Source organism: Oncorhynchus kisutch, linkage group LG23 (assembly GCF_002021735.2).
Source record: "Oncorhynchus kisutch isolate 150728-3 linkage group LG23, Okis_V2, whole genome shotgun sequence".
Lineage (NCBI taxonomy): Eukaryota > Metazoa > Chordata > Actinopteri > Salmoniformes > Salmonidae > Oncorhynchus > Oncorhynchus kisutch.
The window spans coordinates 23,329,755-23,341,982 of record NC_034196.2 but is presented as its reverse complement, the minus strand read 5'-3'; the positions used below and the strand labels follow the sequence as shown (position 1 = coordinate 23,341,982).

The 12,228-nt window shown below is 45.5% G+C and overlaps 1 protein-coding gene across 1 annotated transcript in view; it reads right to left on the bottom strand.

The window, feature by feature from the left end:
* The window catches only part of LOC109868558 (matrix metalloproteinase-17-like), a 103,659-nt gene that overhangs the window by 21,274 nt on the left and 70,157 nt on the right, over positions 1-12,228 (bottom strand). The window contains exons 4-5 of the mRNA XM_020458196.2: positions 8,842-9,128; positions 3,736-3,912 (exon numbers count right to left, since the gene is read on the bottom strand). Of these exons, the coding sequence (XP_020313785.1) occupies positions 3,736-3,912; positions 8,842-9,128 (464 nt within the window). The remainder of the gene's footprint in view (positions 1-3,735; positions 3,913-8,841; positions 9,129-12,228) is intronic.

The window sequence follows — 12,228 nt, the reverse complement described above, 5'->3', positions numbered from 1 at the left end:
TTGAAGAGTTTGTGCTCGTTCATCGTCATAAGTATTTGCAAATACTTTTAATTGTTCAGATTTCAAACGCAGATCCTCGACTAGCAGAATGTTTTCATTTCCTGCTTTTGTCAATAGTCGCTCAGTTCTTTCCACCTGTCCCCTCATGTTAGCCATGTCTGGCACGTGCTTCAGCTGTGCACTGTGGTATTGGACCGATGTCACATTTTATGGCGATACATCAGTGCAAAAGTGGGGAGAACCGTCACAAAGCCTGCGTTTGATGGTTGATTTTGGAGAGCGTTCGCAATTTCGGCAGTTTTTTCGCTAATGGCATAATTAGGGTTACCCAGGCGGGACTTCCGTTCCGCAAGGCGGAGGAATTTCAACGTGGCACAAGAAAACAAAATGGCTATTTTCCCTTGTTAGCTTCAGCACCTCGTGCAAGTTAACCCTACTTTGTGCCTGAAAATGCAGCACATAGGATTCCCTTGGCAAGGGAAAGGTTTAACTTATAACGTATTATGTTCAAACCCTTTTCTGTGATTTTTGACGATGTTTTAACCGGAACACGCGGCAAACAATGAAATGCACCGTGGTCTACTCGCGAGGAAACGTGAGAGAGACAGGGATATCTATCGCTGGTCAAGCTTATATCTCCTGAATTTCAATCGGCTGGCTCTTTGTCCTCGCTCGAGAAATTAATAATGACAGAGCCTATCCGCGTTTGTAACGCGCAAGGCAGAAATAGCCCTGCGTTTGGCCAAATGCTTTATTTCTCCAATTTCTATAATTAGCTTTATCAGCTCTCATACAGAAATGTATTCACTTACGTTACCCACTGATTACATCAGAGAACAACACGGAGGCGGGGAATGCTCAGCACACACACACCCAATAATGCTCGTCTCTATCACTCCAAAAATGTGTACAATAAACTTGGTATAGTATGTCATCTGCTTTTCAATTTTATACAGGCTGAATCAAAATGAAAGCTTCATTGTATTTTAGATTCCTCGCACGGGAGCCGGATTAAGTGATATGAGATGCTATTCTATAAAATCCTTTCTCCATAATTAATATTACCTGATTGAGCTAATCATGTAAATGTAATTAACTAGAGAGTCGGGGCACCACAAAATAATATTTATAGAGCTGTTATCTTCCGAATAAACTCTTAAAGACCTAGTAATATTTTAAATCAATAGTAGTCAATATTAATCGTCACCTTAATTCAGTCTCATCTGAAAGTTGTAAATTCTTGGTTATCTTCACAAACCCTGGCTAACAAGTTGAATCAGCAATACAAAATTGGGTTTAATGATTTATTTACTAAATACCTAACTAATCACAAAGAATTAAATATACACAGAATGAATTATACCTTGATTACAAATGACATCATAAAGGAAAACGTCCCTAGCGGGCGGAACAGATATGACAGCAGGTTACACAAAAGAGAAGGGGCTGAGTTTGAGTGAAAGAGCGGGAAGACTGAGGAACAAAGGGCGAAGCTGTGCTATCGTAAATACAGTATCTTATGCATTCTAAATTACCGCCCATTTGGAAAAGGAAAATGCAATAAATATTTACTCTGAGCTGCGCTTCGGTAGGTTGGTGGTAGATGGAAGGCCGTGTTGCCAAACCGAGTCCTTTGAACAATGTCTCTGGTGGTCAAATAGATACGTTGTAGTAACGTCGTTGTGTGGTGGACGGGATACTCTGTCTGTTCTTTCCTAGCCCGCGTTTGCAGCTGCGGTGGCTAACTCAACAGCTAGGAGGTTTCACTTCTGTAGTGAATACGAGTTTAAAGTTCATACCATTTGCCAACCAAAACTCACGCTGAGGTTGGCTTAGTTCTGTAGTTGACATGTTAGTCCTTTTAATGCAGAGGCTGCAGACCTCACGTACTTGGAACAGGAGGTTACATTTTCGTCAAGGCTTGATATAGTGGAGCGAGAAGGGTGTGTCTGAAAAGTTTTATAACCCATGTCTCTTCACAGGGGCAGGCCACTGATTGAGCAGAGCCCTTACCTTATGAAAACCCAAATCTCTCCCAATAATTTTATATTCAAACATTTAAATTGAACAACAATTCCATGTGAATCTGATTACTCTGATGTGTAGACTTTGCACTGTGGAGTTTATGTCATCGTATCATCGATGAGAATGTCTCAGATGACAACCAAACTGACATCATATTCATTAAGTACCACTGCATATGTTCAATTGGTCGGATTACCAGAATATAGTTCATTTCCCCCCACCTTCTGATGTTCCCAGAATCTCTATGTTAACCAAGGGGTTTTCAAATGTAACCTCAGTTGGGTAGAGAGAGGAAAAAAGGGGGAAGAGGCATTTATGACTGTCATAAACCTACCCCCAGGCCAATGTCAAGACAATGGATAGAGGGGGTAGAGAGAGAGAGAAGGGGAGAGGTAGATAGATAGGCAGGTATATACAGTGCCTTTGATTCTTCACAAAAAAATACAGTTTTATATCTTTATGTTTGAAGCCTGAAATGTGGCAAAAGGTCGCAAAGTTCAAGGGGGCCGAATAGTTTCGCAAGGCACTGTATACAGTGCATTTGGTAAGTATTGCGACTCTGACTTTTTCCACATTTTGTTACGTTACAGCCTTATTCTAAAATGGATTAAATTGCCCCCCCCCTCCTTGTCAATCTACACACTTGGGGTCATTGTCCTATAATGGCAAAGCAAAAACAGGTTTTTCGAAATAACTGAAAATGCACAATTACATAAGTATTTAGACCCTTTACTCAGTACTTTGTTGAAGCACCTTCGCCAGCAATTACAGCCTCAAGTCTTCTTGGTATGACGCTACAAGTTTGGCACATCTGTATTAGGGGAGTTTCTCCCATTATTCTCTGCAGATCCTCTCAAGCTCTGCCAGGTTGGACGGGGAGCGGTGCTGCACAGCAATTTTCAGGTCTCTCCAGAGATGTTGAATCGGTTTCTAGTCCAGGCACAAATCTGGGGAAGGGTACCCACATCATGCTGTGGGGATGTTTTTCAGCGGCAGGGACTGGGAGACTAGTAAGGATCAAGGGAAAGATGAACGGAGCAAAGTACAGAGCGCTTAGGATCTCGGACTGGGGGCGAAGGTTCACCTTCCAACAGGACAATGATCCTAAGCACACAGCCAAGACAATGCATGAGTGGCTTCAGGACAAGTCTCTGAATATCCTTGAGCGGCCCGACCAGCCCCGGACTTGAATCCAATCGAACATCTCTTGAGAGACCTGAAAATAGCTGTGCAGCGACGCTCCCCATCCAACCTGACTGAGCCTGAGAGGGTCTGCAGAGAAGAATCGGAGAAACTCCCCAAATATAGGTGTGCCAAGCTTGTAGTGTCATACCTAAGAAGACTCAAGGCTGTAATCGTTGTCAAAGGTTCTTCAACAAAGTACTGAGTAAATGGTCTGAATACTTATGTAAATGTCATATTTCAGTTTAGTTTTTTTATTATCGAAAAACTTGTTTTTGCGTTTTCATTATAGGGTATTGTGTGTAGATTGAGGGAAAAAAACGATTTAATCAATTTAGGAATAAGGCTGTAACCTAACAAAATGTGGAAAAAGTCAAGGGGTCTGGATACTTTCTGAATGCACTGTATGTATTACTCACAGTGTTGGGAAACATTGTGGGGTAAGAAGCAGCTGTGGTGTTATGTCGCTATGTACTGTATACCCCTTAGCAGCCTTTTTCCCATGATGAGGCGATTTGAGGTACGTACCGTAGAGCTGCCAGACACGGACCTTGTCCTCATAGGGGAGGTTGTACTTGAGTGGGTCCCCCACAGGGCCCTGGTAGTACGGCCTCATGATGGACTCTATGGCTGAAGTGTGGGCCAGGCCAATAGCATGACCAAACTCATGCACTGCTACCGCAAACAGATCCATCCCGTGAGAGTCTGAGGGGAGAGAGAGAAAGAAAGAGAGAGGGAGGACCGACGTGAGAAAGTTAACAATGAGATTTCTCCATCCATCGGAGCAGAGAAAAGCTTTGATTTGGCTTTCATATCATGAAAACACACCTCACTGACAGACAGAAGAATGCTATTACTACTATCTCAACTCTCCATTTTGAGTGTTGGACTGACCTACTGCACCTCTACTATCAAGTGTGTGGATTGTAGAGTGTGTTTCTCTTACTTCTGAACACATCTCCATATTGTCAGAGTTAAGAAGAGAAGCAGACAGGCACAAACGCTTTTAATGCTTTTAGGCACAACGCATAGAGAGATAGCTATGGAAATACAGTCTGAGCCGCAAGCTGTCATCCACAGTGCATGTAGTGACACCTGGAGCGACTACAGCAGGCTAAAAACACCTCTTCCTCCTCCTCTGCGGAATTTGCACAAAAAAAAGAAAGAAAACCTGCTAGTCTGGCTCTGCTAAGCGAGACTAAGAGTTCAAACCTGCGGCTAAGAGATTTAGATTGCGGCTCCACCAAACTCGTTGGTGTGGTGTGTGTGTCAGCATGCCACAGCTAGCTAGGTCCCCTGTCTCTGTGTGCATGGCTAGCCTTAGATTAGCACAGGCTTGGCTGCGCCTCAATGTCATACTCAAACACAGACAATGGAGCGAGGTGCTGGTATATTCCCTCCTGGTTAGTCACCAGGGTGATTGAAAGCCCAATACATGTCCTAATCTACAGGAGCACATTGTGCAGAAATGGAGTGGAGAAATGGAGTCTGTATGAGAGGAAGGGAGGGAGGGAGGTTATGATACCATTTAATTTAAGGAGTATGCAGGGTGGAGGACGAAGGGAGGATGAGAGAAAGAGAGGATGGGAGAGACGGGGAGGGAAGCAGGGAGCTCATGGTATCTACGGCGCCATTTATTTTACACAGAGTCACTGTGGTGTTCATCCCTGTGACTACACAACAGACTGACTGCCTGTATCCAACCTTGCCACACAGAGATTTGGCTGATGTTCTAGATTCAATTAAATGCTGTATTCATTCAGTTGGACCCTGTTGGTAAAAGAGATGTCTGGTCTGGGATGGTTAGCAGCAGGAGGTGCAGAGAGAGGGAGAGAAAGAGTGCAGGCCAGATGGAGTCTGTCTGTCCCATCAGATTTGGGGATGGGGACCCTCTATAAGCAAGCCACAGCTGGCCAGGGTCCTGCTTGGTAGGCTTTAGGAGGTATGTGGAGGATGATAGTAAAGGCTGTCTGTGTGATGAGAGGAACATACCATATTCCCTTTAGACTACATCTGGTTCAGCCCTGTGATTGTTTACTCAGCCAAAATGCTATCAGCTTTGTGGAACCTGAGATAATCGGGGGAGAGAGAGGGACGCTTTAGTTCACTCTGACTCCATGCCCTGTTACTCCATCTCCAAATATGAATAGCGCTCCATTCTGATGTCTCTCTTCATTCCTCAAGAGAGGGCTGCTGTTCCTCTGTGGTGGTGGTGATGGAGTACAGCCTGTTTGGCCATGGTGTGCAGCCTCGTCCCTGAGGAGCTGAGGAGCCAGTCAGCCAGAGCAGGGAGACTAAGTGACTGACTGACAGCTTGATATTGTGGATGAGCAGTGTGGCGCAATTTCTCCCCTCTACACTATCATTTCTTTCTTTCTTTCTTTCTTTCTTTCTTTCTTTCTTTCTTTCTTTCTTTCTTTCTTTCTTTCTTTCTTTCTTTCTTTCTTTCTTTCTTTCTTTCTTTCTTTCTTTCTTTCTTTCTTTCTTTCTTTCTTTCTTTCTTTCTTTCTTTCTTTCTTTCTTTCTTTCTTTCTTTCTTTCTTTCTTTCTTTCTTTCTTTCTGTCTGTCTGTCTGTCTGTCTGTCTGTCTGTCTGTCTGTCTGTCTGTCTGTGTGTCTGTCTGTCTGTCTGTCTGTCTGTGTCTGTCTGTCTCTGTCTGTCTGTCTGTCTGTCTGTCTGTGTCTGTCTGTCTGTCTGTCTGTCTGTCTGTCTGTCTGTCTGTCTGTCTGTCTGTCTGTCTGTCTGTCTGTGTCTGTCTGTCTCTGTCTGTGTCTGTCTGTCTGTCTGTCTGTCTGTCTGTCTGTCTGTCTGTCTGTCTGTCTGTCTGTCTGTCTGTCTGTGTCTGTCTGTCTGTGTCTGTCTGTCTGTGTCTGTCTGTCTGTCTGTCTGTCTGTCTGTGTCTGTCTGTCTGTCTGTCTGTCTGTCTGTCTGTCTGTCTGTCTGTCTGTCTGTCTGTCTGTCTGTCTGTCTGTCTGTGTCTGTCTGTCTGTCTGTCTGTCTGTCTGTCTGTCTGTCTGTCTGTCTGTCTGTCTGTCTGTCTGTCTGTCTGTCTGTCTGTCTGTCTGTCTGTCTGTCTGTCTGTCTGTCTGTCTGTCTGTCTGCCTGTGTCTCTCTCTCTCTGTCTCTTTCTCTGTCTCTCTCTCTATGTCTCTCTCTCTGTCTCTCTCTCTCTCTAACACAAACATGAACACACTGACGTGTGCACACGCGTTGCGAACCAAAGCCAAATTGCGAATGTCATCAAAACACACCTGCTTAATGAGCCTTTTGTTTCGGCCAGCATAATCATTCCGCATTAGCGAGCAACCAGCGGAGAGATAATTAATTAAAGCAATCTGCCTGCTGTCAAAACAAAAACAGCCTTTCCCTGGCTCCACTTATGTGACCCGTACCCCGAGAGTCTGCCCAGGCCACCCCATTGGATGTCTCCCCTGTCAATCAACCAGTGGAGAGCAGAACGCTAGCAAACTTAAATGGAGCATTTAGCATTCTGCTAGCTACGCTGTTCTCCAAACACCCAGTTTCAATTCATTGCTAATTACAACACATTAGCAGATGGCCCTCATAGGGGGGAATGTTCTAAGGCTCTGCCAAGAACAATACACTGGGATAAGTTTTCAGAAAATAGGCAAGGGGAGAGAGAAAAGAAGGGAGAGATGGAAAGCAATTACTGGAATCCTTATTCCTCTGATAAGGTCCATCCTTTCTTAAGAAGATTAGGGCCCCAGAAATCTGCTGAACTGCCGTGTTTCACTTCTAGCTCCTGACCTTACAAGTTTACAACTTCTCCAAAGATTATCTTCTTGTTTGAAAGTTGCAGGAACAACAACCCACTCCAATATCTAAAAGGGGATAGGGAAGAGATCCAAGGCCAGGCCTTGAATCCTGTTGCAGACTGACTAAAAAGCACCTTGATGAAAGAATCACCTGTATGGCTCGCTATTATGACAGAAAACTAGGGACAATTAGTTAACGTTTAACTCTCTTATCTAACCCAAAGCACCAACGACATTTTCGGTACGCATGTCAAAGAACACAATCCTTCAGTGTCGTAAACACAACATTAACCATACAACACATAAAAAAACTCACCAAGGTAAGGCATTGGTGTCAGTTTTAGTAAGAGAGCTTCGTGGTTAGCACAGCCTACTGAGCCGTGGTGTCCACCCGACGGACTGTGAAGCTGAGAAGAAATTAAGAGCTGTTTAATTAACTGGCTCCTCTGCCTCGACGACTCACGTCTGCCGCCAGAGAGTCAAGGCAAACAAACACAAATAAATAGAGGACTAAATTCCTTGTTCAATCCAAGCAGTTATACTAGGAATCTAGATGGTGGTGTGGGGCATTCAATAGTTTCAGTTAAAGGATTCATATCATAAGCAAATACTGGAGCGATCTCATTCCTTGTGTGGGTTGAGAAGGGTAAGTCATCATTACCATTATCCTTCACTTCCTCCTCATCATCATAATTTATTCATGCAATGTGCCAATGATGCGAGATTCTTGGAGAAAAGATGGATTTTTCAATAATCTTCCTCCATTTTCTCCCACATCAGTGAATCCACCGCTCTATCCGCCCATCTTCTAAGTGTATTCCCCTGACCACCACTGTCTCTCCCCTCCCTCCCCCTGTACTCCACCTTCCAGGCGCCGTGTAAGCATCTGCTGCCTGCCTGGTCTGGCCGGTTGGGAGCCCTAATTGGAGCAGACTGAGCCGCTGTCCAGGAGGCCTCCTGCAGGACAGGGGGAGACCAGGGCACGGCCTGGCGGCCTGGCCCCATCAACATGGCACACCAGCTGGGTCAGTCTGCATCACGCAGCCCTGCTCCTCTCCTTCCCCCCACACTGAGGTCTGGTTTGGTGTATCTTTGGGAGAGTGATGTACTGTATCTGTCCTGTCAGAGAGGTCATGGGGTCAGCATACATCACACATTACATCACTTCACCTCTCCAGATGTGTTTGGTTGTCTTGCTATCTTTATCAAGGCAAGCGATGTGGAGGTATTGGGCTTGGCTAGAGTGGAATATGACTCTGGGTGCTCTCAGTAGTTCTAGTCTCATCATAGGTGGGGAGACGAAGGGGGAGCTCATTCTCTTTTACCCAACACTGTCTATGCTCACCTGCTATCCTCTTCCTCCTTCTGTCTCAGGCAGGACATAACAGAAAATGCATTAGTTTCTCCATCAGAGATGGACAGGAAGGGAGAGATGGAGGGGGGCACCTTGAGTCCACTCAGGCTGATGAGAATGGGAGATGGGAGAGGGGGAAGTGGTGGGCAGTCGATCAGCCTAGCAGCAGCAGGCGGACTTAATGATTAATGAGAGCATCTGTGATTCTGGGAGCGTCTAGTCAGACTGAGTGACCCATTGCTTACCAACCAACTGCTAGAGCCGTGAGGTGTCACTGGGCATTGCATGCACGCACTCATGCACACACGCACGCACTCATGCACACACGCACGCACACGCACACGCACACGCACACACGCACGCACACGCACACACGCACAAACTTCTGGAAATGTACTTCATACAAATAAATGAACAGTACATATATAGCACATATACAGCACATATACAATCCATGTACAATACACACTAGTCATTGAAGACAGTAAACTACCAACCACTCACCTGGTGATCTGAAGGTCCAGGCCTCATCATCATCAAAGTGGGTGTCCCCTGCCGTGAACCTCTCTCCGGGGAAGAAAGCGTGTGCCACAGTGCCCCCCGGCCCGTCAAAGGGGTACCCGTCGTTGTGGTCAGCCTTGGTGAAGTCGATCTGGATGTCTGCGTCGTTGCCCGCCACTTCATGGAAGTTGAGGGGGGAGATGTCACTCCAGACCTTGAGAGCGTAGTACATGAGAGCCCGTACCGTATCTCGACCCAACAGAGGAGACTCCTTAGGAAAGGTACGTATCCTGGAGGTGGAGAGGAACGAGAGGAGAAGAGGGAGAGGAAGAGACCAAGTGGGAGAAGAGGAGAGGGGAGAGGAGAGGATGAGACAAGTCGAGTGGAAGCAGATGAAAGTAGGAACAGGAGTAGAGGAAAAGAGGGCGAGAGAGGAGAAAAAAGATAAGAGGAGGAGAGAGTGAGATGGGGAGAGGAAAGGTCAAAATTAGAATACTGTACAAGTACACTGGCAGAGCTGCATTCACTGGTCAACAAATTTCAACAGGTTGTCAGTTCATGAATGAGTATAGGGCTTGTTTGCAGATACACACTGATTGTATCTCCTTTTCCATTTCATGGCTTGGTGAGTCCTCGCAGTGGAAAACAGATTGACCATAGCGTTCAAATGCATCAACATCTTTGAAGTTGCGGAGAGATGAGAGAGAGGAGAAAGACACAAAATGAGCTTTCAGGAATAGCTTTCGAGGCACTATCCTCCCTTCTCTCTCTCACTCTCTTTCTCCCTCTCTCCCTCGTATCTCTGTCTCTCCCTCTGCTACAGCAGTAATAGGATTTGAATAAACAGTGGGGCAGTCATACTCTCGCCCTCTCTCTTCCATTCTCCTCTTTCTATTTCCTAGCAACCAGAGTCATATAACTACCATTAGCCAAGGTTGCTGGCTACTCAATATGTGCAATGAACAAAAATATAAACGCAACATGCAACTATTTCAAAGATTTTACTGAATGAATGTTCATATAAGGAATCAGTCAACTGAAATAAATTCATTAGGCCCTAAACTACAGATTCACATGATTTCACTAAGAATACAGATATGCATCTGTTGGTCACAGATACATAAAAAAGGTAGGGGTGTGGATCCGAAATCCAGTCAGTATCTGGTGTGACCACCATTTGCTTCATGCAGATTGATCTCCTTCGCATAGAGTTGATCAGGCTGTTGATTGTGGTCTGTGGAATGTTGTCCCACTACTCGTCAATGGCTGTGCGAAGTTGCTGGATATTGGCGGGAACTAGAACACGCTGTCATACAAGTCGATCTAGAGCATCCCAAACATGCTCAATGGGTGACATGTCTGGTGAGTATGCAGGCTATGGGGCTGTGCATTATCATGCTGAAACATGAGGTGATGGCGGCGGATGAATGGCACGACAATGGGCCTCAGGATCTCGTTGTGGTATCTCGATAAAATGTAATTGTGTTTGTTGTCTGTAGATTATGCCTGCCCATACCATAACCCCACCACCATCATGGGGCACCACCATTGCCCACACAACGCCATACACGCTGTCTGCCATCTGCCTGGTACAGTTGAAACCGGGAAACATCTGTGAAAAGCACACTTCTTCAGTGTGCCAGTGGCCATCGAAGGTGAGCGTTTGCCCAATGAAGTCGGTTACGACGCCAAACTGCATTCAGGTCAAGACCCTGGTGAGGTCGACAAGCACACAGATGAGCTTCCCTGAGATGGTTTCTGACAGTTTGTGCAGAAATTCTTTGGTTGTGCAAACCCACAGTTTCATCAGCTGTCCGGGTGGCTGATCTTAGACGATCCCGCAGGTGAAGAAGCCGGATGTGGAGGTCCTGGGCTGGCGCAGGTTGGACGTACTGCCAAATTCTCTAAAATGACATTGAAGGCAGCTTATGGTAGAGAAATGAGCGTTCAATTCTCAGGCAACAGCTGTGGTGGACATTCCTGCAGTCAGCATGCTAATTACATGCTCCCTCAAAACGTAACAAATCTGTTGCATTGTGTTGTGTGACAATACTGCAAATTTGAGAGTGGCCTTTTATTGACCCCAGCACAATGTGCACCTGTGTAATGATCATGCTGTTTAATCAGCTTCTTGATATGCCTCACCTGTCAGGTGGATGGATTCTCTTGGTAAAGGTGAAATGATCACTGACAGGGATGTGAACAAATTTGTCCACTAAATTTGTGAGAAATAAGCTTTTTGTGCATATGGAAAATATCTGATTTTCTATTTCAGCTCATGAAACATGGGACCAACATTTGACATGTTACGTTTATATTTTTCTTCAGTGTATATGGCTAAAGGAACCCATAGATAGTTCACATGCTCAATAGCTTTTGATGCACGGACGGGGAGGGCAGTGAAGTCAGGGAGTGGGGAAGTAGTGGAGGGGTGGGTAATAGCAGCCTGCTAGCCAAGGTCAGAGGCAGCCTCCCCTGCATCACAGATGAGCTCTAGAATCCCATGACATTGGCTGTGTTCACACCCGCTATCTGAGCAAGTACATTAAAAATACATTGACCATCATGGCCCTGGAGCCGGTCTAGGAATAGCATTAAGTAGGAAATATGATTGCTACGCTGAGAATTTCTATACCCGCTGGCGAAGTCCAACATAATGTGTGTGTGTGATAAAAACCTTTTAATGAATAAATACTTTAGTAATATTGTGAAACCTTTATTTGACATTCACAATGTAAGTGCACAAAGCAAGAGCAAACAGCACAAACAAAACATTTTCCAATTCTTGGAGGTGAGTAATAGACGATAGAACCTTGAGAACCGATAGAACCTTTAGACCATAGAATTACAATGACTTTTATTTCTATGCTTTAGAAACTTAAGGCAGACAGAGGTAACCTTTCTGTGTGTGACAGACTGCTGTTTCGACCACAGGCCCTGACTCTGGCTCTGACTCTGATACTTTCACCAGCCTGGAAGAGTCTGGAACCATTATGGTGTCATTATCATTGGCTGTGCTGACAGGGCATGGCAACTGGAGGCTATCCGTGTGTGTGTGTGTGAGCACTGTAAATCCTTGTGGAGACATAAGGTTGTGACACACAAAGGGATAATTGACCCTGAGCTGTTGTTTGAGGGACTTTACAGTAGTATAATTTTGGAAGAGGGTGTACGACACTAGCACTCCACCCGCAAGCACACACTCCACTCACCCGCATGCACACACTCCACTCACCCGCATGCACGTACTCCACCCGCATGCACACACACACCTCACCCGCATGCAGGCATGCACACTCCACCCACATGCAAGCACGCACTCCACCCGCATGCAAGCACGCACTCCACCCGCATGCACGCAAGACACACGTATTATTCTCCAGAACAAAA